The sequence below is a fragment of the Choloepus didactylus genome, chromosome 13, assembly GCF_015220235.1.
Source record: "Choloepus didactylus isolate mChoDid1 chromosome 13, mChoDid1.pri, whole genome shotgun sequence".
Lineage (NCBI taxonomy): Eukaryota > Metazoa > Chordata > Mammalia > Pilosa > Megalonychidae > Choloepus > Choloepus didactylus.
In genome coordinates this window covers 20,775,357-20,801,088 of record NC_051319.1, presented here as the reverse complement: position 1 = coordinate 20,801,088, position 25,732 = coordinate 20,775,357, and the positions used below count along the sequence as shown (strand labels likewise).

Genomic DNA, 25,732 nt, shown 5'->3' with positions numbered 1-25,732 from the left:
ATCAAAAAAAACAGTAAAAACTGGACGGATGGAGAGGGGGAATGTTGGGGAATGAATTCACTAGACGCATCAGAATTGTGACCAAACAGTAGGAGTGTCTGACTCCAGGTGAGCTGTTCCAGGAAAAAATAAATTCATTCCAGTCAGGAAGAGACAAAATAATAATAAATAGTTAAGGTTAATGAGTAAAGTACTTTTAAAAACTTTCCTAAATTGTGTATCCTACACAAATATAATGAGTAATAAGAAGCAATAAAAGACAAAGCACCTGAATTATGTATTCTATTTAAATATTGTCTTTAATATGTATATTTACTATTTTTATAAAGTTTTTAATTTTAGAGCTATAACATGATGTAAGGCAAGCTCAGGTATCCATGTCTATAGCCATAGGTAAGCACAAGCTTTGTGCAGCACTAATTTACTTCTATATTTCAGCCAACACACATTTAATTTGCATGCCAGGCACTAAATTAAGAAATGGTCTAGGGACACAGGTGGATTTTTTTTCAATAGACTGATAAGTGTCTGTGCTTACAGTGATAAGGATACAAATTCATCCTAGTTGCTCATTGTCCCGCAGTTTTTGGCTACCTTAAGGGATATAACAGCTTCCAAAGTGATAGTCTTACACATTCAAACCTATCAAAGTACTAACACATGTTACAGACTAAGGAAATATTTTTAAAATCTTCTGGGTTTTTTTTTTCAAATGACTCATCATGAAGCTGACAATTGAGTCTATGCCTACTGGCTTATAATGTCAGAAAGGAATTAGCTTAGACCTTTCAAATAAGCATGTGCTGGTCTGTGATGAGTTTTCACTAGTTTTCAATAGAATATGAAATTTTTAAATTATGTCATGTGCTGTTGGTAAAGCTAAATATAATTGGGGTTTTTGGTTTTGTTTTGTTTTTGTTTTTTTTTCTTTTTAATTATGTAATTATGTCTTTCCCTGTACTTTTGGTTTTTAAATGTCCTTATAAAAGAAATATGGTAGAAATTGCTTTTGAGTGTGTTTTTTTTGTTTTTGTTTTTGTTTTGGTTGGGGGGGCTGCATTGTTTTTAATGTCTTTATTTGTACCTTATTTAGCGGTCTTAAATAGATTCCCCAGTTTTAAAAATTGTATTGTTGTAGGAAATCCAGGAGTCTAATGGCTACTTATCTGCTTATCAGAAGAGAAGTTAACCAAAACTAAGACTGGTTATTTTGTACAATCCACAATTCATTTTAAAAATACAAATTTCAACCCACAGCACCTTTTCTTTCCTTCTGTCACCTCTATTTCTTTGGCTTCAAACTGTCAAAAGTAATTACACTTCCAGCAGAACTAAGAACAATAGTTAACAGTCTGATCATATTTTTAAATTTTCTGCCATCGTCTTGGCTCCATTGTTTAAAAGACTTTATCTAAGTTACATAGAAAGTACAAAGATTTGTTATTTGGTCACGCCATTGCTTTCGACATTTAGTGAATGACGTCCTCCAGATTTCACAGCAGAGTTTGTAAAATAATGAGGCCCCAAGTGGTTCAGTGAGTCCCCTTGGTGTTCTCACCATGCCCTGCTGTTTCCCCTGGAGACAACTATGGTCTTGGAAGGGCTTCAGGCCCTTCAAGTCACGGTCATTGGCCTTCCTAATAGAAATATGACCTTTTGTACTTACAAATTACACTTTTAAAAATTTAGTCTCCACTGGACATCTATAATTTTCCCAATTAACCATGTATTTTGAACACACAAACTTATTTAAGGACACGATCAACAGAGCCTTCAGGAGCATACTGAAGTGTCTTTGAAAGGGAAAAGGAAAATAAGCACAGGCATTATTTGTTCTTTTTCATATTTTTTAAGAAAGGAAAACAAGCAATACTCATTCTGATGATCAAGGTTTATTTTTATCCTTTGCATTTTATTTGCACTATTTACCAAACAGTTTTTTATTTAAACATTAATTTCAAGCTGATCCAGGTTTTTAAATCCAATGAACAGATCGAAGACTTCTTTGAGGAAAAACTGTGCAAAGTTTGTCACAGCACTCCTGGTTACTCTTCCTGCTGTCTTTGTCTCCCCTCTCCAGCTTAGTGTGTATTCTGGCTGATCCTTAGGACAACAACCTGTGATAGCAAGCCTGGTAGGAATCTTAAGCTCATGTTCTCATGAGGTAGACTTGCAAGAGTCAAAGAGCTGAGCCTTAGGCGGGGCCTGCAATGGAATCCAGAGCTGCTGATCCACTGCTCTTTCACCTACATCTCACCTGTTCTGCAACAGGTCACTCCATCCAGCAATGTTCAGTGCTCTACTATTTGCAGTGTACATCTTCTAAAAACAAACAAACAAACAAAAAAACATGTTCAGGTCAATGAACATTAACGGTCCGTAGTCACTAAATGTGTTACGCAAATCTCTTAAGGTTCTTTGAATTCCAGCCAGGGACTTTGGAATCTTTTACCTCAATCCTCTACTGCCTCCTACCCCCAAAAAAAGAAAGAATAATGGTATGATTGTACACATTCTGGCAGTCTTTTGGCAAAAATTGCTCCATGAGAATCAGTGGACTTTTAGTGTCTGCTGAATTCTCAACATTATACCATAAAACACATATTCTGTTCATAATACTGGATACCTAAAAACATCAGAACCCTTCACTTCTAAAATATTGCAAGACAGTTTAGAATTAACCACACACACAAATTAGAAATCTCAATCACTTGTACAAGGATTTTTTAATGCATTTTTTGAGATAAACTCACACACCATATAATCCATCCAAAGTATACGATCAATGGCTCACAGTGTCATCCTATAGTTGTGCATTCACCACCACAATCAATTTTAGAACATTTTTATTACTCCAAAATAAAGAAAAAAATTAAAATGAGCACCCAAACCATCACATTCCCCTTATCCCCCCCTACTATTAATGTATTTTTTGTCATTATTTTATTAGTTATCTGCCCATGCACTGGGTAAAGGGAATGTCAGTCACCAGGTTTTCACTATCACACAGTCACATGATAAAAGCTACATAGTTATATGATCATCTCCAAGAACCAAGACTACTGAATTGCAGTTCAACAGTTTCAGATATTTCCTTCTAGCTATTCTAATATACTAGAAACTAAAAAGGGATATCTATATAATGCATAAGAATAACCTCCAGACTGACCTCTTGATTCTCTTTGGGATCTCTCAGCCACTGAAACTTTATTTTGTTTCTTTTCCCCCTTTTGGTCAAGACAGCATTCTCAATCCAACAATGCTAGGGCCAGGCTCATCCCTAGGAGTCCTGTCCCTTGTTGCCAGGGAGACTTACACCCCTGGGAGTCTTGTCCCATATGGGGGTGGGGAGAGTAGTGAGTTTATTTGCAGAGTTGGCTGAGTGAAAGAGGCCACATCTGAGCAACAAAAGAGGTTCTCTGGAGCTGACTCTTAGTCATAATTATAAGTAGGTATAACTTCTCCTTTGCGGGAAGAAGTTTCAGAAGAGCAAGCCCCAAGATTGAGGTCTTGACTTCTTAAATTAGGATTCCCTAAATTAGTAATTCCTCAGGTGAGGAAGTTTACTATTTCCACATTTTTCCCCAGTCCCTCAAGGGAACTTTGCAAATTCTTTTTTATTTCCTGCCCAGAATACTCTGGGGTGCATCAGGGTATCACCTTAACCTGTACAGAATAACAAGATCTCATTCCCTATCCTAGGTTCCATTCAACCATGTTATTTAAATAAACTGACCATACAGGTTATATTGGAAAGTGTGCTACAGAGCATATAAATTTTGTACCAAATAAACATCTCTTTACTAACAGTCAAAACTCAGGAATAGATGTGACTGCTGTAAGAGTTTATAGTCTACGAACCTTTACAATAAGCCTCACTGAACACTCTGCACTCCTGCGTTGTTGATTGCCCAATCTCTGTCCATGTTCTATCCCCTGATTATACAAGGGTTTTGATGTTTGCTTTAACTCTTTAATTTAAAAAACATTCAGACCTTTTATTTATTCTGGACTACCCTATGATTACACTAAACCACATGATAATTTTGGAGTCTACTATATAGCACAGGTGGCATTTTATATATTTATTTTTTTACTCCACAAGGTTCAAAAATTCATAAATAAGTAAAACTATGGAAGGCTAAAATATCAGGCAGTACCATATTTGAGAAATACTGTGGAAAATCTATACAGTAGGAACAGTCATAAAAGAAAAGCTTTTCATGCAAATTAGCATCTCACAGCTTTATTTAGCAATTCATGAGTTGGGAAGCATCCCATTCAGAAAGGAGATGGAGCTCTGCTGAAGGAGGGGGAGAGAGGAAGCTCATATAGGGCAAATGAGGAAGCAAGTGAGAACATGTTCTGATTGACATTGTTTCCCTTTTACATAGTGGGAGACAGTGGGGATGTCTTCCAACATGGAGAGCAGATGTACATTGATTAGTACAGTATGCTTTTTCATTCTCATAAGCTGCTTCTGCTAGACCAAGAAGCTATTTTTTATAGCTGTAGGGTGTTCCATTTTATTTTACTTAATAATTAGCAGTGAATTGCACACTTACTTTGGTCAGTCATTATTTGAAGTGCTTTGTGTGTTTTAGGTCCACTATATGTGATAGGTAATCCTAACCCCAATTCACATATAAGGAAATTGGGGCTTAGAGGTTCCACAACTTGCCCAAGGCTACAAGAGCTAGTAAATGCAGAGGTGAGTTTAGACCTAGGTCTACAACACATTAAAGCCCTTTTTCGTAACCACTAACTTCCCCTATCCCAGTGCATCATGGCATTGGTTTTGACTTTAAACTAAACAACTTGAAAGAATCATGAAATTGAGACTTCTTCGAGATCTGTGTCATGTCTATACTTATCTCCCAGCATGTGAAGGCCCAGCTCAGGTGTCCTTCCAAAGCACTAACCCTCAGACATTGCTGAACAGTCAACAGCACCTTTTCCTCCTTCCAGAAAGAAGACTCCAGAGATCTTTAGATAGAACCTGGACACAGTCATTGGGGAGGTTATACGGAGAAAATTATAGGTAGGGGAGTGTTGGATAGAATTATCTTTCATCTGAGATTCTATTGTCCTAACTAAGAAGATAAAGCATAGCTTTTAAAGAAAATATTTAATGAGCTGGATTTGTGAGTCATTTTAATTAAATACTAAATGACATCATTTTCCTCTTGTTTCATTATCTAATCAAAGGATGATTTGATGGCTTGGTTAAACTCTTTAGGCTCTGAGGATTGGGCTGAGGTATAAATGAATGCTATGTTCATTTTTAAACATTAATTCTGGTTTCTATGTGATAGAAATAGAACCTCTGTGTCTGTTTTTGGAAATTTTTTAAAAATCTGAATCCTATGCATCCTTTAAATAACTAAGTTTGGAGATCTGTGTGGAGGTCAGTGGCCACTCCTCCTGGGGATTTGTGCCTGAAATGATCCAGGGCCGAGGACTATGCAGTACCTAATGGCCTCAGGCAGGTGGGACTGCAGCGCTGCAGGAAAGGCAGATTTGGCAGCGTCTGAAAGGCGAGTATAGACAAGAAGGTATATGTGTCCAGGAGTTTTTGTATCGCTTCCTCATTTTCAAATCCTGCACATCCTCAAAAGACCTTGCCAAGGTCAAAAGCACAATGTGCTAACCAGAGGAAACCCCATGGAAAAAAAAAAAAAGATCTGAAAATAACAGCTGGCTCTCTAGAAAACGGCAGCCCTGCTGACTTGGCAGACTTGGAACCCTGTGGTGCTCTCTGGAAGGAAGTCAAGTCCTTGGACAGGAAGGCAGGAATTAAAAAAAAAAAAAAGGCAAGGAAGCAAAAGAGGCAAATGAGAAGAGACTGTAAAACAAGGCATAGCAGAAGGCAAGGACAGGAAGTACAATGAGATTTAAGAGAATAAAGATGCAAATCTCTGGTTAATCAGAAAATAGGTGTAGCTTAGGATACACTTTTAACGTTCAAATTTTGAAGAATGTATTTCAAAATCTTCTGGAGTTTGTTGAAATTTTTTACCAAAAATTCCTTCCTGATGTTTAGATTTTGCATGAAAATAGAATAGATACACGTTGCTCAAAACGCATGATGTATATTCAGTTTATATTTTAATAGAAACTACAAATGTAAGGTTATTCTGAGATCTTTGGCAGAACAGCACAATGAAAGCAAATTATGTAATACTTTTCCTATGAACAAAATATAGGCTTATTGTATTGGAAAGTCCTCCTGGGAAGAGATAAATCTATCTACCTAGGAATTTTTTGGTTTATTTTGATAAAATTATCATGTAAATCTACCACTTCTTTTGGCCTTGATTCTGAATAATGGACCATATTTTTTTTGACATTTAAATGTAGAAGAAAAATGAAACTAGAAAAATATAGAATTTATTAAATTTATTATGGAATCATGAAATTTCAGGTGACTGTGGAATCTTTTTTTTTTTCTCTTTTTTAGAGTAAGCAGATAGAAAGTTTATTGAATACACATGTGAGAAGACATGCAGGCACTCTCTTAAGAAAACAGGGGTAAAGAGGCCCTGGCAATGTGGGGCAATTTGCTTTAATAGATTAGCTTCACTTACTCCCCCCACTTTCTTGTTCAGCGCTCTTCCTCCTACCCTCCCTTCTCTCCACGGCAGTGCCTGGTGGCAGATAGTGCATTTGGGTGGGTCAGTTGGTTCCACTCTTCTCCATAGATGACTCACTCAGGTGAGGGTCTTTGGTGCCCAGGTACTTTTTTTTTTCCTAATTTTTTAAACTTTTTTTTTTTTGCAAGACTTTCAAACTTACAAGACAGTTGCAAAAATAATACAAACCCCAAACAGAGAACGCCAACATGCCCCCACCTCCCCCAGATTTTGCCATCTTTGCTATATCATCCTATCTTTCATTTATTTGTCCGTTTTCTGAACATTTGAGAGGTTACCCACATCACACCCCTTAAACACATAATACTTCCATGTATATTTTCTATGAACAAGGATATTCACTTATGTAATCACCTTAAGTGCAGTTACCAAATTCAAGAAATTTTACATTGATATGAAGCTTACAATCTATATTCCTAGTTTTTCTTATGCCCCAATAATGTCCTTTTGAGCCTTTTCCCCAGGTGCTTTTATATTGCTGCTCTTCTCAGACATTTTTCTTCTTGAGATCTGACTGCTTCTGGGAATTTGCCCTCTGTTTGGCCAAGCCACCACCCTAATTCCAACACTATCTCATTTCCCCCTTAGAGATTTTCTAGCTCCCTTAATCTTAAGAGAATTTGGGCCAATGGTCCGTCTTCTGTAATTACTTCAAGCTGTCAGTGGGTTGCAGGCCCTACTTGTGGGAGCATAGAAGTCCCTGGCTATGCTGTTGAAGGTGGCTGGTTAACGTGGGGAAGAGAAGTGTAGGCTCTGGCCAGGAGAAGTGTGTTGTGAAAAGCTTTTAATCTGAAAGAAACTGGGTGAGAAATTGTGCCCACAGTCTGAATAGAAACAGGAGCAGGATGGAGCTCACGGTATTTTTTAGAGTTTTTAGGAGCACTGTTGGTCGGGGCTTGGTATCCTACGATGCAAGGGCCAGGCTCATCCTTGGGAGTTATGTTTCACGTTGCTAGGGAGAGCTTACATCCCTGAAAGTCACATCCCATATAGGGAGAAAGATAGTTAGGTTTTTGGAGAGTTTAGCTAAGAGAGAGAGCACATTTGAGTGACAGAAGTTCTTTGGGGGTGACTCAGGCATTAATTATAAAGAACAGCATAAGGGCAAGCTTTAAAATTAAGGGCTTGACTTATTTAATTGGGAGCCCTTTATTGCTTAAGAGAATAGTAGAAATTCCCCAGGTGAGTGAAGTTTAATAGTTTCACATTTTTTTCTAGTCCTTTAAGGGACTTCGCAAATACTTTTTATTTTCTGATTAAGATTTCATTCTGTATTCTAGGTTCCATGTCAAATAAACCTGAATTAGGTTGTTTTTATGATCTGTAACTTTTTAAGAATAACTAAAACCATGACTAACAACATCTAACATCACACAGATCAGTATTAGGCTATAATATGGACTATGAGAACATTTTTAAGTTTTTAGGAATTTTATACAATTTTTAAATATATTACAAATTTTAGTTTAACGGAAGGATAGAAAATTATGGTAATACTTCCTAAACACTTTCTATGTAATAAATTATTTTAGCACCTCACTTTTACAAAGTGAAAGAACAAATCCTTTGTAACAATTTTCCTTTAAGAGTGAGACTTGTCTTCTGAAATAAAGGATGATAAGGTTAACATAAATGTTAACAAGGATATTATCCTAAATGATAAAATTTTTATCATTTAGAGTACTCAGATGGTTAAGAAAAACTTTTTTATAACTTTTAATAATAGCAGACTAACAATTATTTTAACAAGATTTACTTTGCAAACTTTCCACAACTTTTTATATCCATCTAGGGCTTGTAGTTAGCAATGACAACAAACAAAATTCACTTCAACATTAGGAATATGTTAAGTCACAAAATTAACACCTTGTAAGATTGTGTTCTGAGGCAGTTGGAGGTCAGTAAGGTTTGCTGCTAAGGCATTCATGAAGATATGGGGATTCTTTTGAAACCCCAAGTGAGCTGGGCAGGAATCTTATTGTTAGGTCCCTGCCATTCAAAAGCAAATAGGTTATTGAGAGTTAGGGTGAAGAGGGATACAAAAAAAAAATGCATCTTTACGATCTAGGACTGAGAACCTGAATGCAGACAGAGGCTACTCAGCCTGGGATGCCTTCATCCCATATCATAGGGTTTATTTGCTTAAGGATCTCCTTTGGGATGCCAAGAGGCTTCCATTTAGTAGGGGCCTCAGGGCAAACAGGGGGATAAACACTGTCTGGGTCTACTAGTCTTAAGGTGGCCCCCAGGGAGTGAAGATCTCTCCCTAGAAGGGGGGTGGAGCATTCAGGGTCAATGAGAAATTGATAGGACACTAGAATGTCTCCAAGCTTACAAAACAGAGGAGTAGTGAAGGCTCTAGTTTTGGCTTTACTGTCAACTCCCACAACTAGTTTGGAGGTAGGTCCAGAGTGGCAGTTTAGGACAGAGTAAATGGCTCCTGTATTAATTTAAAAATTAATCTTACCTGCCACTTCGAGTGTCACCCAAGGCTCTGCTAGGTTGATGGTTAGATGTGGAGTTAGCGGAGCCATAACTGGCCTCAGTCATCGTCAGTCCTTTTTATTTGCTCTAGGGACTATCCCGTCCCCTCCTTCAGGAGACAGTGCAGTCCCTGGGCCCAGTGGTCATATTAGTGGCACCTGCGGCAAGGCCCCGGTGGGTCTTGAGGTCGAGGGTCATCTCGAGGTTTCTGGCACTCTCTCTGCCAATGGCCCTCTGACCCCCAGTTGAAGCAAGACCCCTGAGGCTTGGAGCCACAATTCAGGTGACCTCGAGGGGGAAGGGCACTTTTAACAGCAACTGTAGTAAGTTGAGCCTGTTCTCTGTTTTCCTGCTTACCTCTTTGCCTTCTCCTCTTTGGCCTTTTCTCAATTATGAAAGACAGAAAAGGCAGTTTTTTAACAGGCTTTTAGTGGGAGTTTGCAGGCCTGTGGAGAGCCTTTGCAGCTTTTTCTGAATATCAGGGCTAATGAAATGAGTGCCCAGCAAAAATCTGACTTTTCCAGGAATCTGGGCTTACATCAACTAGCATACTTCTTAAGAGCTTCTACAACCTCCCCTGGAACAGGGCTGGATTTTCCCCTTTCTCTTGAGTGATCTCCTTCAGCTTATTACAGTTAACTGACTTGGTGGTACATTTTCTTATGCCTTTTCGCAAACAGGTTTTAAAAGGGGATCATTAAGAAGATCTTCTCCTCTAACAGAAATCGAAACTTGGGATAAGGATAACATAAGCAACAAGTCCCTCTCCGGTTCTTGTCTTGATAGAGAGCCATAAACTTCTGTCATAGGGAATTTCTGACTACTCTTCCTGTCTTTTACACACTGGAGGATGGTATGGCAATTGTAAGTCCCCTTGGAGAGCTATGCTTCCCCATCTTTTAGCTTATATTGACTACTGGCATTTCCTGTTTTCTCTGGAAAAGGAACTAGAAAAGCCTCAATAGCACCATTGTGACCACATGGCATCTAAGGCATGCCGAGCTGGGTGTTTCCCTCTCCACCGGCCCAATCTCTTGGGAACACGGGGACTAAAGTTGCTGGGCATTCCCAGGACACCTTTCCTGAGAGATGTCTGGACCTAGCTTCTGGGGGTTCCCTGGGCCTCACTCTGAAGAATTCCAGGACATTGCTCTCGAAGAGTCCTTCCTCTCTGCCGGCCCAATCTCTTGGGAACAGGGGGAGTAAAGTTCCTGGGTGTCCCCAGGACGTTCCTCCCCAGGAGACATCTAGACCTATGTTCCTGAGGTGGGGGCACTCACCCCACCTGAGAAAAGTCTTAGGACAACACTCCCGGGAATACCTTTGTCCTCTAAGTTCCCTGTTTCTTGAGGGCTAAAAGCCAGCATGCCCCAGAAGAAGGGGAGCTTTTTATTTGGCCGCAAAGGGTCTCAATAGAGACTAATGGGTTAAGGCCTTGAGAGAAGACACTCCCATTGGAATAAACCAGAGGTGACTTCCTAAAATGTTAAAGAGTATATACCTTATTTGCCACAAAAATCTTTAGCCGAGAATCGTGTGTTACAAAAAAAAAAAAAATGGGATGTCTCAGAAGGCATTGAAAGTCAGACAGAGGAGAAAGAAGACTCTCATGGAGACAGAGGAGAGGACCTCTGTGGAAGAGGTGAAAAGAGGAACAGATCCAGCAAGAGGAAAGTCTGAGGAACCAGGAAATCAGAAGGCAGGCGAGGATCAAGAGGTAGTCCCCAGAGGGGAAGAAAGGGGAGAGTGTGGGGAAGTCTCAGAGAACCAAGGAGAGAGACAGAGAGGAAAATGGGGGGACTTAATTTGGCTCCCATTGAACTCCTGCTTGACACGGTGAGAAGCCTGTCTGAGGGGTGCTATCACCCACTGCCCTGAGCCTCCTTGGATCTGCATGACATGGGTACAGTCTCCTGCCACATCTGAGGAGGGAACCAGAGGCTCAGAGTGGACCAAGTTTATGTCCTGGGGATGATGGATCAGAGTCCTTAGATTCCTAGAGACATAGAATCGCATGAGGACATAGGAGAGGATAGCAATGAGCCAAGGGAGAAGAAAAAGTGAGAGCACGCAGCCATGCCTCCCCATCAATAGCCATATCCAGAGAAGTGTCTCCTGGACAACTTGCCAAAATATGTTGCCAGGTTTGCTTCTAGGTTCTTGGCCATGACACAAGAAAGAATTCAAGGACACAGCACAGCACAGAGTAAGAAAACAGACAGTTGATTGAATATGCATGTGACAGGACATGCCGGCACTCTCATAAGAAACGAGGGGTGAGAGGCTAGAGGTCAACCAAGGAATCTTGCATCCAAAATTCCTTGATTATAAAACACATCCTTCCTTCATTCAACAGTGTAAAAGAAGTGACAACTTTATAGATGGCCTATAGGTATTAGAGGTACCTTTCTGTATGGCTACACAACATGGAGAAGCTCATTACCCAAAGCTGTTCTTTGTCAGGTATTCTGTGTATGTGGCATATTTTATTTTACAAAAATAATTGAAAGCACATTCATGGTTATTTTCTCTGTGTTCTTTTTAATTACAGCAGAAAATGGCCCCCGTCTACTTGTGGAAGCAGAACAAGCCAAGGCGTTCTCACACAGAGGTGGCAATGTTACACTGCCATGTAAATTTTATCGAGACCCTACAGCCTTTGGCTCAGGAATCCACAAAATCCGAATTAAGTGGACCAAGCTAACTTCAGATTACCTCAAGGAAGTGGATGTTTTTGTTTCCATGGGATACCACAAGAAAACCTATGGAGGCTACCAGGGTAGAGTGTTTCTGAAGGGAGGCAGTGACAACGATGCTTCTCTGGTAATCACAGACCTCACCCTAGAGGATTATGGGAGATATAAGTGTGAGGTGATTGAAGGACTAGAAGATGATACCGCTGTGGTAACATTAGATTTACAAGGTAAGTATCTAGAAGTCCTGTTTAAGTTGTAAATAATAATCATTGCTCTTTTTTTTTTTCACAAGGGATAATGTCTAGTGGTTACCATAGTGATGATGTGAGAAACCAAATGTTCATGCATAGCATGTTTTTCTTTTATATTTTTCAGTATGTCTATGATTCCAGCCTTCATATTTGAAATGCACACACAATGGCTATGCACAAAATCAAAGCTATTTGCAGCTAGCAGAAACATGCGGTAGAACTGAATTAACAATATTCAGAAATTGCTTTATGTTATTCAAAATTAAATACCATTCCATGGTTATTGAAAAATTCAGATTGGATGCTTTTTTATTATGCATCTAAAATTATCTCAGTTTCAAAATAATGGCAAGTTTTTTAAAAGACATCTATTAACTAAAATGCATGTAATTTTATTCAGTAAAATGATTGTGAAAACTTGATTTAACAAAAAAGTGACCTTTAGATTTATTTAAATATTTTTGTAAAGAACTAATAAAAAAATAGCTAAGAACCTCATAGACATTCAATACCAAATGGTCAAGGCATTTTGGGATAAGGGGAATTTTATTTCTTAAGTGTGTAATACCCTCACTAAGTCCCAAAATATAACTGTGTACAAATTTATACAATAAAAAGGCTCTTCCCATCCTTGCCTTCCCTTTGCCTGGTGTCCATCCTCTATGCATTCCCCCCATAGGGCGACTCCTCTCCTTAGTTTCTCATGTATCTCAAAACATCTTATTTTCACTAAATTCAGCATTACTTTACACTGAAGTTTGAATTTTGACTGTATCAATAGAATACTTCATTTCCCTATGTAAATAAAACTTTGCGTGCATTTTCTAGAACCTCCTTTCACATCCAAGGACATCCTGTGACTTTTTGAAAAATATCTATTTGGTCCACTATCACATCACTGAAGATGTGACTTTCACCACCTGTGTAGAGATTTATTTGTTTTATAAACCTAATGAATTGTGTGGTATTGAAATTATATTTCTGTGACTTTTCCTTGTCTCTCTTGGTTGTAGTTCTTGACTCTTGATTGCTTGTCACCTTGTGCTTTTAGTTTTTATTGATTCACATTAATATCCATGAATGCTGGTATTATTCAGGATGGAAAAAGTAGTCAGCTTAAAGAAGATCATTAAATATTCATTGAGAGCTGAGTTCCTTAATGGAAGGAGCATCAGGTGATGGACAGAGCCTTGAGCTAGTAGTGTGAAGGGGCTTGGGTTAGTCCCATCTCTTCCAGTACAAGTTTTGTAACTTATACCAGTTTCTATCCTTGCTGAACCTTGGCTTCCTCATCTATGAAATAAGAGGTTGAGCTGTATTATCTGTTAAGTTAATTTTTCTTCTAAAAGTCTATATTTATATACCACACTATTTTCTACACCTAATACATTTGTATGCCATATGTACTATTTCCCCATATTTAGCTTAAAATAAAATTTTGCCTAAATAGAAACCAGTATGTCTTACCAGAAATAGAAGGCAATCATAACAATAAATATAAACAATGAATATAAGAATTTCTAAATTCTAACTAGTTATCACTGCTTGCTGATGGCTTTGAGCATGAAGCCTTTCCTCCCTTTGTTTGAATGGAAGATTTAGTCTGCGCTGGAGAGGATAATGTACTCTAGGGTCAAACTGAGATTTCTTTCAGGACACAATTAGAGGTGCGGAAGTGGAGCTATAAAAATGAGTAACTTCTCCTGATTTGGTCCTGCACTATCCCAAACCTCCATGCTTCTCATGTTTTAGAAACATTTCCCTACCATACAACACTTATGCCCATGAACCAAGTGAATGTGGTCAAAGAAACCTACATAATTGATAAATATTTTCACAAGTGTCGTTTTAGTTACCATGGGATACCAAGAGCTCCTAGTCTGGATTCTTTTCATTCAACAAGCTTATAGTCCATTAAAAATTCTAAGACACTTTAATGATATAAGGCAGAATTTGGTAAAAATATGTGGGTACAAAAGTTGCTACAATCATATAGATTATTTATTTTGCTCACTTTCAGTAATCCCACTTTTACAGATGAGGCCCCCAAAAGCACCCTTTCCAGGGTAACAGCTATAAGAGCTAGAGCTGCAATTTGATACCAAGGGTGTCATTTTAAAGTATTCATCTTTAAAAAAAAAATTCCAAAAAAAATTTTTAAGACATGGACACAATACCCACATTCTGTGGGGGCCACAGGAAGGAGAAATTCTCTGTTTGCAGGGAAGAAGAGAGGCTTCAGAAAGGCAGCAGCATTTGGCAGCTCCAGCCTTCAGAAGATTCTACAAGTCTGACATGGGGACTGTCCTTTGGCCTTACTGCATTCATTGTCGTGCCCACAGTGGCTGTTCAGTTCCGTTCATTACAGATAATGTTTTTCCATCTATCTTGTGTGCCTAGAGGGTAGACATGGTCACTAACCAGAGGACCTGTCTTGAAAATGACTGACTCACCTTTGGAGATGCGATTGACACACAATGATCCAGTTCTGAACAACTCAAGAATAGATACTACTGCAAGAATAAGATCAAAGGTCAACTTTATCCTACGCCCTCTTCCTTCACTCCTCAGCTATCATGTTCCCATAGCACCTTATAAAGACTTCCATTATAGCTCTAATCACATTTACAGTCTTGTCTGTCTCCCCCTGCAGTCGAGTGCCAAGAACAAAGTCAGTGCTCAGTAAATGGTTTACAAATGAGTTAATGTTTCATAAAAGGATTTAAACATTCAAATACAAAAACATGTGCACAGGGGACATGCAAAGCATATTCATGGCAAAGACAATCTGGATGAAAGATGAACCTGGTCCTATCAAAAGGTAAAGAACATGAAAAAGCAGGAGGGTGGTCATCATAGGTTTGAGGGAGAAACCCCTTGAAGGCAAAAATGCAGACAACAGATGCCTCAGTGAACCTTCTAGGCTGAGTGGTTTAAGGCTCAGCTTGGCAAATAAGGTGGGAAAAAATTTTTTAACTTTTTATTAATGACACTTTCAAACATTTGGAAAAGTGGAAAGAACAGTATGATGAATCCCCGTTTACCATCATCTGGCTTCAGAACTTATCATGATATAGCCAATCTTATTTTATCTTGCTTTATTTATTCCCTCCACTGTCATCCCCACTGGATATATATACTTCAGTATGAAATAAGAATTCATCTTTAAAAACAAAATTACAAAAAAAAAATTTCAAGACATGGACACAATATCATCATAGAATGAAATTTTTATGGACCTTGATTGCTACCTGAAGGATGAACATCACAAGTGGCTTGACAATCTTCACCTAGTCTGGGATGTGCATTCAAGGGGCAGCAGATTATACGCATAAGAGTTTGAAGGTTATGGTAACCACATGTGGCTAAGCAGATACTTTGTGGTGAACACTGATTAGCTCTTGGCCCAGTTTCTGATCTTTTTACATTATCAATCACATTTTTGCATGTGACCATCTACCAACCAGGAAAGTTTCCCCAAGCTCCCTATCAATCTTCTAACAGGCAAAAATAAGGACAGGAAAGCACATTGCTTTGACTATTGTGATTAAGTGCTTTTTCAACTGTAATTTTACATCTTCTAGAATTATATTGGTCCTTTAATAATGAGATTAAGTGCTATGTTCTCCAAAGGATTTTACCAACTGGAAAAAAAAATCATTCTTCAAGATGCTAAAGTTTTATGGTTTGCATTTATATTGCAAGCTCTACTCTATCTTAGATACAGATCCTTTGAGGAAAGAGGCCACACCTGTATCCTAGAACAAACACCAAGCACAGTGCCTTGCTCTTAGTTGTGACTTAAGAAATGTTTGTTGATTCACACTGACAAAAAAAATTTGTCAAGCCTATGAAAGGCTGATGACCTTGTGAGTTGGAATTAGCTGAGGTCACAATTTTTTTATGTAGATCTTTGACAGGGTAAGGCCTTCTGCTTGCTACCAATTACCGACATTGCTAGAAACAGCACCTATCAAGAAACAAATCTCATATGGAAATAACAAGGAGACCATCGCTAGAACTTCAGTGAGTAGCCTAGGCTACAGAATTCACCTCTGTAATCAACAAAGATATAAATAATACTATGATGAACAAGATTTTAATTTGTATTCATATATTCCAGTCTTCCCATTGGTACTGGTTTTCTGTTGATGAAAATGGGGCCGAATATACAAAAATATAGTCTGAGAACTTTCAGAAATAGAATAATTTCAGGTTTGTATCTTGTACTGAAAGTCACTATCAGGTACTAAGGAAGGTAAATTTATACCATATGATCTCTGCCTTTTTATTACTAGAAACATTAACTTTATGGAGTTATTGAAACTTACTTTAACTTTTTTATGGACCAGTGAATGAAAACCCTTCATATGTCTAAGAAATTGATATTTGTGACAAATAGGATGATTGGAGCTGTGCGATTATAAATCTTACCAAATGTGTCTTTGAAACATATTTCAACTTACTAAACTCCTCACATCTTTTCATATTATTCTTTCCCATGTGCTGTATTATCCTTAATAATCCCCTTTGTAGTCATGCATACCAGCCTTTCATGGAAAAATGAAGTGCTTCTGATTACATTTTGACAAATAAGTATAATGGAGAAATGAGTCAGATATTACTTGGAAAATAATCATACACCCTTCTTTCTCACCCATAAAAGTTTGACTTTTCTTATTTTTGTTAGGCTGGATAAAAGCAATCATTTGTTCCATAATTCAGCTATAAGAACTGCAAGTTTTCCCACAGAGCCAAGAAGATTACAGTCTTTGCTGGTGAAATCTCATCTAGCTGGAAAGCAAAATAAATAAACAAAAGACTTAACAAACATACCATTCCAGGAATCCCCCTGCTTGTAATAAACATCTCATCATTGAAATGTGTGCACCAAATGGGTAGAATACAGTGAAACTTTTGAAACTTTGGCTGACTAAAACATAGAAGTTGACCTTGATTTACTTGGAATGTGTTCTTTCCAGCATCTTCAAACATTAAAATTTGTTAAGTAAATATTTTAAGTAAATATAACAGTAAGTTGACCATTTTTTCTTATGATTTGAAGATACTAGATCTCTGATGTAAGTTTTCACTTTAAGACTTTAAGAAATGATTAATGAAATTAGGTTAAATTTGAAAGGAACTAAAAAATGTATTTATGCCAGATTAGAAGTGAATCAATCGTATTTGAGTAACATTCAATGGTTAATCAAGGACAAATTACTAAAATAAAGATTTTTCCTAGTCCCCATGAGAGTGCACAAAATACACTATAGTGAATTTAAACCTGAAACTTTTTCTGGTCTTTAAAATTATTATAAATTAGATTGTCTTACATTCTCCACTGTTTCCATTCTTCAGCCACTTGGGAAATGGAAGTCAAACCAAATGGTTTCTAACTTTCTCTCTTCAGATTGAGATGCTTTGAGATTTTCTCTCACTTTTGAGGTCAAGCTACCAAGGAAATCTCACTGGATAAATGAAATATTTTACTTTTTTATTGGCATTACTGGGATTACGGGGGAAAGAGGATGAAAGGCACAGTGGCCAAGGAACACCAGAATATTTCCTTCCCAGTGCTAACTACTTCTTAGTCAGATGCCTGGACATAAACCTTCTTGGATAAAACAATCTCCAGGCTGGCTTGCTCTCCCCTTCACCGCGGCAGGGGTCAGTGGCAACCAAGAGAGTCTTTTCCTCCTTCCTTTTGGCTCTGATTCAGCTTATAGATCCTTCAGCCAAGAACCTGAGAAGGCAGGGTGAGATCAGGAAGCCTCCCTGGATCTCTGCCTGTAGCAGAGGGTGCCAGCTGGACTGCCTTAGAGGGTAAAACATGTCCTACAGAGGCCTTTGGGGGAGAGACTTGATTTAAGGCAATTGAAAGTTCTTGTAGAGTCTTCCAGGACTACTTATAAAAGAAAAGTATTTTGCCTAGTACTTGTAATGCTATTAGTGAATTGTAAATTCATCTTGAGCAGGATCTGCAGTCTTATAAAGTAGCACATGTGATGATATAACTGACCAAATTACTGTGTCAGTGGGACAATTTTTAGCATTCCATTTGCTAAAATACTAATTATTTCTAATTATATTCAAGAAATTCAAGACAAAGTCTTGAATAATCACTCTAAATTAGTTGTCTTTTAGCAACTGTGGGAGAGGCATTTGACACAGTGGTCCTTCTTAAAGTCCAGCAAATGATACAATTTTGGTTGTTTTTGAGGTAATTCTTATCTTTCAAAGAAATTGTGCAGAATGCTGTGAGACAGCTCAAGCTTCTCCTTTGATTATTTGACCAAAAGAATCGAAAATTGAATACATTTGTAATTTAGAAGCCAGAAGTAAATTAGAAAAATAACTATGTAAAAGAAAAGCCCAGTTTTTCTACCATGGATGAAAGTTAGGGCCTTTAGCCTTAAAATGGCTGTCATTTCACATGACATTGAATCATTAGCCACAAGTAAAGGTACTACAAAACCAGAATAGTTTGATCAATTAAGAAAGGAAACAAAAAAATATTTTAAGTGCTCTTTAAAAGTCACTGCATGTCCCTAGGCAAAGCTAAGTACCAAATCACACTGCTCACCTTTGGTGAGGGCTTTTGCCCACAAGGAACACATAAAAGCTGGCCTATAGCTACATATGAATCCATTTTTGGCATGTTTCTTTATATACTTGAAAGACCTTATAAAAGTAATGACTAGAAAGACATCATGAATTTTGACAAGTACTTTGTCTCCTAATAATTCTACATCCCCTACTACCCTTAGTATCCAATACTGACTTTTTCTCAGTTGGAAAAAGTGCTCAGAGTAAACTGTTACAGGGTAAGCAACCCATTAACAAAAGGTAAGTTCTTAAGAGGGTTATTGGGAAAATACATTTTCAGGAAAGAGAATTTTAAGACTTCAACTGAACTGTTAGCAAAAGAAGTAAATCTCTGGAGTTATCAAACCAAACAGCTGATCATGAGATGCTGGGAGCCAAGAGGCTGTTTGAGGAAGGGGACCGTAAGACACTATTGCAAGTTGACCGTAAGCTGCTACTTTATCTGATGGACATTGTATTATTTGTTTTCCATTCAAGTGGGATTTGCATGCAGTTGTTACTTTCAGTGCCACTAATGACCCCTTGCCATCTCCTTCCAACAGGTGTGGTATTCCCTTACTTTCCCCGACTGGGACGATACAATCTCAATTTTCACGAGGCGCAGCAGGCTTGTCTGGACCAGGATGCTGTCATTGCCTCCTTCGACCAGCTGTATGATGCCTGGCGCGGCGGCCTGGACTGGTGCAATGCCGGCTGGCTCAGCGATGGGTCTGTGCAGTATCCCATCACGAAGCCGAGGGAGCCCTGCGGCGGCCAGAACACAGTGCCCGGTGTCAGGAACTACGGGTTTTGGGATAAAGATAAAAGCAGATACGATGTTTTCTGTTTTACATCCAACTTCAATGGTAAGATATCAGCTGTACTGCTGTCTTTCCCATCTCAGAGACAAATTTGTACTATGACGTTACACTTGGCTTTTAATCTTATTTACTTTAAAAAAGATTAAGCTTTGAAGTATCATTCTATTTGAAAAGATGTAAAGAGTTCTTTGTCAAAGTTTTTTAAAAATATCCACTTAAATCAAGCAAAAGTGCACATCTTCGCTCTTCATAGGTTTTAACTGCATCCCATTTTTTATTATGAAATAGCTTAAGCTGTCACTTTGTATGTGGTCTGTTTCTTACTGACAAAGATGTTCCTACCCCACGGTTTGCACGCCCCAGGAATATGGATTTCTCAATTGAAGCAAGGGAGGCTTCTTTATCACTCATGCTGTGTCTTTCTAAATTATGTCAAAATTATTCATAGATGATCAGCAAAATTCAAGATAAAGAGGGGAGAGAGTAAACAATTAAGAAGAAATAACATTGGGGGTGATTGTTCATAAGTGAGGAGGAAAGTGAAAAAGACGATCGGTGATTTACTAAGAAGTGAGAGCAGAAGAAAAGAGGTTGCAGTTGGATCAGTGTTGATGACAGATTCATTGCATTCTACATAATGCCCAACCCTTTTCTTGCCCCATCTGGAACCAGCTACATAATTTTATGGGGCCAGTATGAAAGGAAAACATGGAGCCCTTTGTTCAAAGATAATTTTATGATGGTGACAGCAGAGCATTTAACCAAGCACAGAACACTTCTAAGTGTGGGGCCCTTTCCAATTGCAAGGGTAACACACCCATGAAATCAGTCTTGGTCCCATCATTTTATATTTTAGGTACCTGGTGGCATGATTGGGGGTAATAGATCAGGGTTGGCATACTTTTCCTTTAAAGGGCCAGATAGTAAATACTTTTTTGGCTTTGAGGACCATCTTGTGTCTGTGCAAACTACTCAACTCTGCCATTGTAGTGCAAAAACAGCCATGGACAATTCTTACAAGAATGAATATGAATATTTTCTGATACACTTTATTTAGAAATACAGACAACAGGCCAGATTTAACTCATGTGCCATAGTTTGCCAATCTCTAATAAATGATAAAACCAACACCTAGTTAATGTACTAATGACCGCTACAATTTTCTCCAAATTATATCACCTCAATTTAGAAAGAACTAGCAAGCATTCACTTATACCTCAATAATCTGTATTTAAATGTGGGGAAGGGGGATATCATTTCACAATATGTAATCAGGTAAGTTGGTCTCATCCTCTTCTACCTGAAACTAACATGCCTGAGAAAACCTTCAGCATGTGTCACTTCAGTCAGTTGATATCATATTTTATACGTTGAAGGAATCTTATTAATTAACACATTTAATAAGTGGTTGAGACTAACTTACTCTTTCTAGTGAAATCAAGAAATGGTCAGGGCTCAAAACAGATGGAAGTTGAAAATAATAAATAATTTCATCCCTCTTGCTAGTGGGTGCACAGAGACTGACTACATTCTAAGTGCGTGTTATTTATGGCAAGTGACTTCCTGTATTTTTTGCATTTTCATACTGTAGTCTTTGAATGAGAATAATGTCTTATTGATACCTGTAATGAAAAGGATTTGCGAGCTTTTGATTTTTTTTAAACGGACTTTCATGTCAGGAATGTTTTTTGATCCTTTCACATTCAAATTTTGCCGCTCCAGAAACTTGTGCTTCGGCTTCAGTCTTGCTACAGCTAGAATTTAAATAGCTCTTGCTTTTAACGTGGAATTCTGTCTTCCCTAGTGGCACAGAATGGCTCTTTTAGTCACTAATTAGCTAACAAACTACATCTGCCATTTCCCTTTTCTCTTTAAAGCTATAAAAGGGCATGTCTGAACACATATTAAGGGGCAAGGAAAAAAATGATTTACTGAAGCTCAGCCTGGCGGAAGTGAAGGGGGTTGGGGGGCGGGAGCGTCTACATTCAATTGACAATCCCATGTTTCAAAAATTTCACAGACGTTGCTCTGTATCCCCCTTCTCCTTTGAGAAACACTTCCGTGTGGGACTCGTTCCATCCCTGTGTAGCTCAATTTCAGAAAGGTCCATTGACGCTCTCTCCTTCTCTCCGCAGGCCGTTTTTACTACCTAATTCATCCCTCTAAGCTGACCTATGACGAAGCGGTGCAAGCTTGTCTTAATGATGGTGCTCAGATTGCAAAAGTGGGCCAGATATTCGCTGCTTGGAAACTTCTCGGCTACGACCGCTGCGATGCGGGCTGGTTGGCGGATGGCAGCGTCCGCTACCCGATCTCGAGACCAAGAAGGCGCTGCAGTCCCAGCGAGGCTGCAGTGCGCTTCGCGGGTTTCCCAGACAAAAAGCATAAGCTGTATGGTGTCTACTGCTTCAGAGCATACAACTGAGTGTGCCCCTAGAGCACGTCATTTCTAAAGTCATTAAGAACATGTGAAAGGTGTTTTTTTTCAATATGAACTCATGCAAGTTACCAAAACTGTGATAACCCTTTTTTTTACTTACTGTAAAGAGTCATTTTCATAAAGACCAATTCATTCATTTGTTTTTGTAAAGCTATCATTCAATATATATTATAAATTAATATAATTTTAAGGGAGGCACTACATCAGGAGGCTTTAGAGCCAAACTCTAAAACTACATCATCCCAACAAATTATCCTTTCAGGAATGGGGCATGCAATAGCTTGAGGATTGCTCGGATCAAATGAAGGAAAGTAAAGCTACTCAGCGCAGCGGCTTCCACAAGCACAAATTTTACACATTTCTACAATTTTGAAATGCACTACAATAAACAAATTAGAGCAACAGATTTGAAATACAGGCTTCTTTACATAAACTGAGACTCTGAGCAGATGCACAAACTCAGTTTCACAAGGGAACAATCTATGCTTTTCTAAAAGTTAGCATTTCAAGTCTCCAATAGACAGAACGTTTTACTCTTTAAAATCCTGTCTTTTTGAAAAAAGAAAAAAAACACACAAAAAAACATGAACTCCAATGCATAGTAGCAAGCACAGTTAACTCCATTTATGCGAAGTATGAAACTTAAATAAGAAGAATAACATTTAACCAACAAGAAAATCCTACCTTCTTCTAATTAAAATTGCACATGTCTGAGAAGAATTGCTTTATCTTTTGAGTAGCTTTACTGAGTTTATTTAAATTCTACAGGCCGTTTGCTAAGCAGCATTTAGCGTCTACTCAGGGCAGTTATATAGATAAACTGCTGGACAGAAAAATTATAAAATTTAGCAGCTTGATTTTATGTTAGCCTATGAAATGTTATTGTCCTATAAAAGTAACTTTAAACTATTTAATATTTCTTTCTTATTTACATTACCTGAAAAAACTTTAAATCATAAAAGGAATGAATAATTATACACTTGCATAACCAAGAAATAAAGCCCCAAATTTCAAAATTCTTTTTATGCCTATTTGTATATACACTAGAAAGTCTAACTGGTGCCAGTGTTAGGGGAAAAAGTTGACAATTTAGTTTTAAACCTTCCCCCAAAATAGAAAATGTAGTCAATGATTAGGTTTGCTGGTCATCATTAGGCTTAAGTGAAATGCTGAAGCTGTCATCAAAGAGTTTACACTAAAATCTTCAGGGCTTTATATGAAAGGTTAAGTCCAGCTTCAGAGATACAACTTTCCACATTAGCAGCTCCAATCTTATATAAAGCTCTGTTTTCGTATAGTTTTCTATGACTGTTGGGATCCCACAGGGACCAATATTTGTATTCAAATTACATTTCATGGTTTCCTATTGTTTCACAATGAGTTCTAATAGATGGGATTTAGTATAATAATCTAAATAAGACATAGCTGGTATGCTTTCATGAATGTTTTTATGTAGATTTTCCTCCCATGAACCTAAGTAAATAAATCTGTTTCCTGAATTAATTGTGTTGCATTTTAAAGCTCTGTAATAATTCTAATAAATTTACTCTATAAATGTAGAGCTATGTGTGGAAGATACAGAATAATTGGAAGTCCCTGAAACCATTACTACGTTCAGATATTATCTAGACAAAATACTGTAAATAAATGTAGATCATTTCTTTCATCGAAAGTATATCTGGAAATTTTCAGATGCTTTAATATTAAAAATTGGCAATGCATGCACATTTTTAAGTTAGGTTGGGTAAGCATATTGTACTAAAATATGAATCCAAAGAGACTGGGAGATTTAACTCAAACACTGCTGGTATAAGTAAATGTGTACTTACAAATAAAAAAGATCTGAATGGGTTAGGATCAGATTAATATACTATTTAGAGGAGAATATCTCCAAAATAGTGATTCTAACACCTCAAGTATGGGTGTTAGGTCATTGAAGCAAATCTATACTTGAAGGATTATTATCTATGTTACAAGAATCTTATTGAAAGTGCAAGTGGGAAGAAATTTATATTGCAGCAGGTATGTAACTTTCAGTTATTGCTGCAGAACTCTACCTTTACAATGTTACGCATAGTAGCATTTCTTAACTTTTGCATACTTACTAGTATAGGAATTGGTGCTGATTAAAATCTCTGGAGCGATTGTTAGCTCATTAAAATCTATACCAACTGCATACCATTTTTTCAATCTTGTAAAAAGAGTCTTAACACAGTGAATACTGTGGGCAGAATTTTACCTTATGATTTTGCCCAAGGGATCGGAATCCCCATACCCTTTGGACTCCTACTTGAATAAGGGGTCTTTTTAATGTTCTCCTTTTGCTGTTTTTCCACTCTATGTCCATTTTCCTACTCCATTCCCCAAGGCATCTTATAGTGAATGTCTGAAAGAGAACGTGTCATAGTGTAATTCTTAACAGATTCTTAACAGAAAGTTGGTACAGCACTGGCTAATTCAGAAGTTGCTCCTCTGACTTGGGTTCCTAGGATATCAGAGGGATGAAATGGGAGGCTGGGATAGGAAATCTTGTTTTGATATTTTGTCCATTGTTAATGCTTGTGATCCATACAAGGACAAAGCTTATCTGCAAATCTCACTTAGAGGCCTGCATTTGAAAACCCAAACAAAAATGAATGATTCATATAAAAACAGTATAAGAATGAAATCGAGTCATCACAGTAGCACTGGAAGCATCTTTTAATGACTGCTGCCATATTTTACCACAGTGATTTCTAGTCAAATATGGTATCTGTAAATTGAAACTTTCTCTCATAGAAAGGGGGCTGGTACCTGTTAAAGTTTTATTTTGTGCAGTTATATAGTCGCTTATTATTTTGGCAATTAAAACTACACTCAAAGGAGATTCCATTTGGTTGCTGGCAGCCATACTGGATTTCCTGATTTCAGTGCTCCAAAGTATATGGTGGCCTTCATGGAGCAGCTTACCACTAAGGAGGAGAGGATTAAAGGGAATTACTTATCAGTGTTCAGCATAGAATGCATGGAGAAAGAACAGTGGATAACTGACATGTTTTGTTGAGAAGTTAACTGTATCATAGCTCACTACTGCCAGAGCAGCAACAGTGTACAACAAAAGAAATGAAAAATACAAAAGTCATTAAACCACCTGATTAATAGAAAATCAATACTTAAAGTCATTTAATACATACTGAGTACAAATCTGAGCAAAAGAACCAATCTGTATTACCAAAAAAAAAAAAAAAAAATTGTTTTCATTTTTCTGTAAGAGACAATGAACTGGTAAACAACATTAAAAGTCAATTTTGTGCTACCACAGTATCTTTTGATTCTTCTGAGTTGTAGCATCTTAGCTATTATTATGCTTTGTGTTCAACTTGTATATACATTCTTTCAAGAAGAGACATTTAATCCATTCTTGTTCTTATGCGTTTGAATTCAAGTTATAAATACATAGCAATTTCCATTTCCTGGTATTTTTGCACACTAAAAAAAAATAAAAGGAGTTTATGGTGTTGCTAAAACAGCGATTGTCCTATCTCAAATATCTATTGGCATTTTTCTCTTTCTATGCAATTCAAACCACAGTTTATTTTGCTCAGGAGTTTAACAGTCCCAGAAGTCTGTGGCGTTACTGATTATATTAATGTGCCTGAGATACTTTATGACTTCAATTATGAGTACTTAAAAAAAAAGAAAAGTCTTTATTTCATAGTTAAGGCCTGCTTCTGGCACTTTACCACTCCAATGAACAGAACATGTTTTGTAGTATTTCTATCCTTACCTTAAAATTCCAACATGGAAAATAGATTCTGGA

The 25,732-nt window shown here is 37.6% G+C and overlaps 1 protein-coding gene across 2 annotated transcripts in view; it reads left to right on the top strand.

The window, feature by feature from the left end:
- HAPLN1 (hyaluronan and proteoglycan link protein 1) overlaps nucleotides 1–25,177 on the top strand; it is a 101,249-nt gene extending 76,072 nt beyond the window's left edge. For both annotated transcript variants that reach the window (XM_037801505.1, XM_037801506.1), the window contains exons 3-5: nucleotides 11,689–12,060; nucleotides 19,236–19,538; nucleotides 21,629–25,177. In XM_037801505.1, the coding sequence (XP_037657433.1) occupies nucleotides 11,689–12,060; nucleotides 19,236–19,538; nucleotides 21,629–21,918 (965 nt within the window). In that variant the 3' untranslated portion in view covers nucleotides 21,919–25,177. The remainder of the gene's footprint in view (nucleotides 1–11,688; nucleotides 12,061–19,235; nucleotides 19,539–21,628) is intronic.
- Nucleotides 25,178–25,732: the final 555 nt, after the last annotated feature.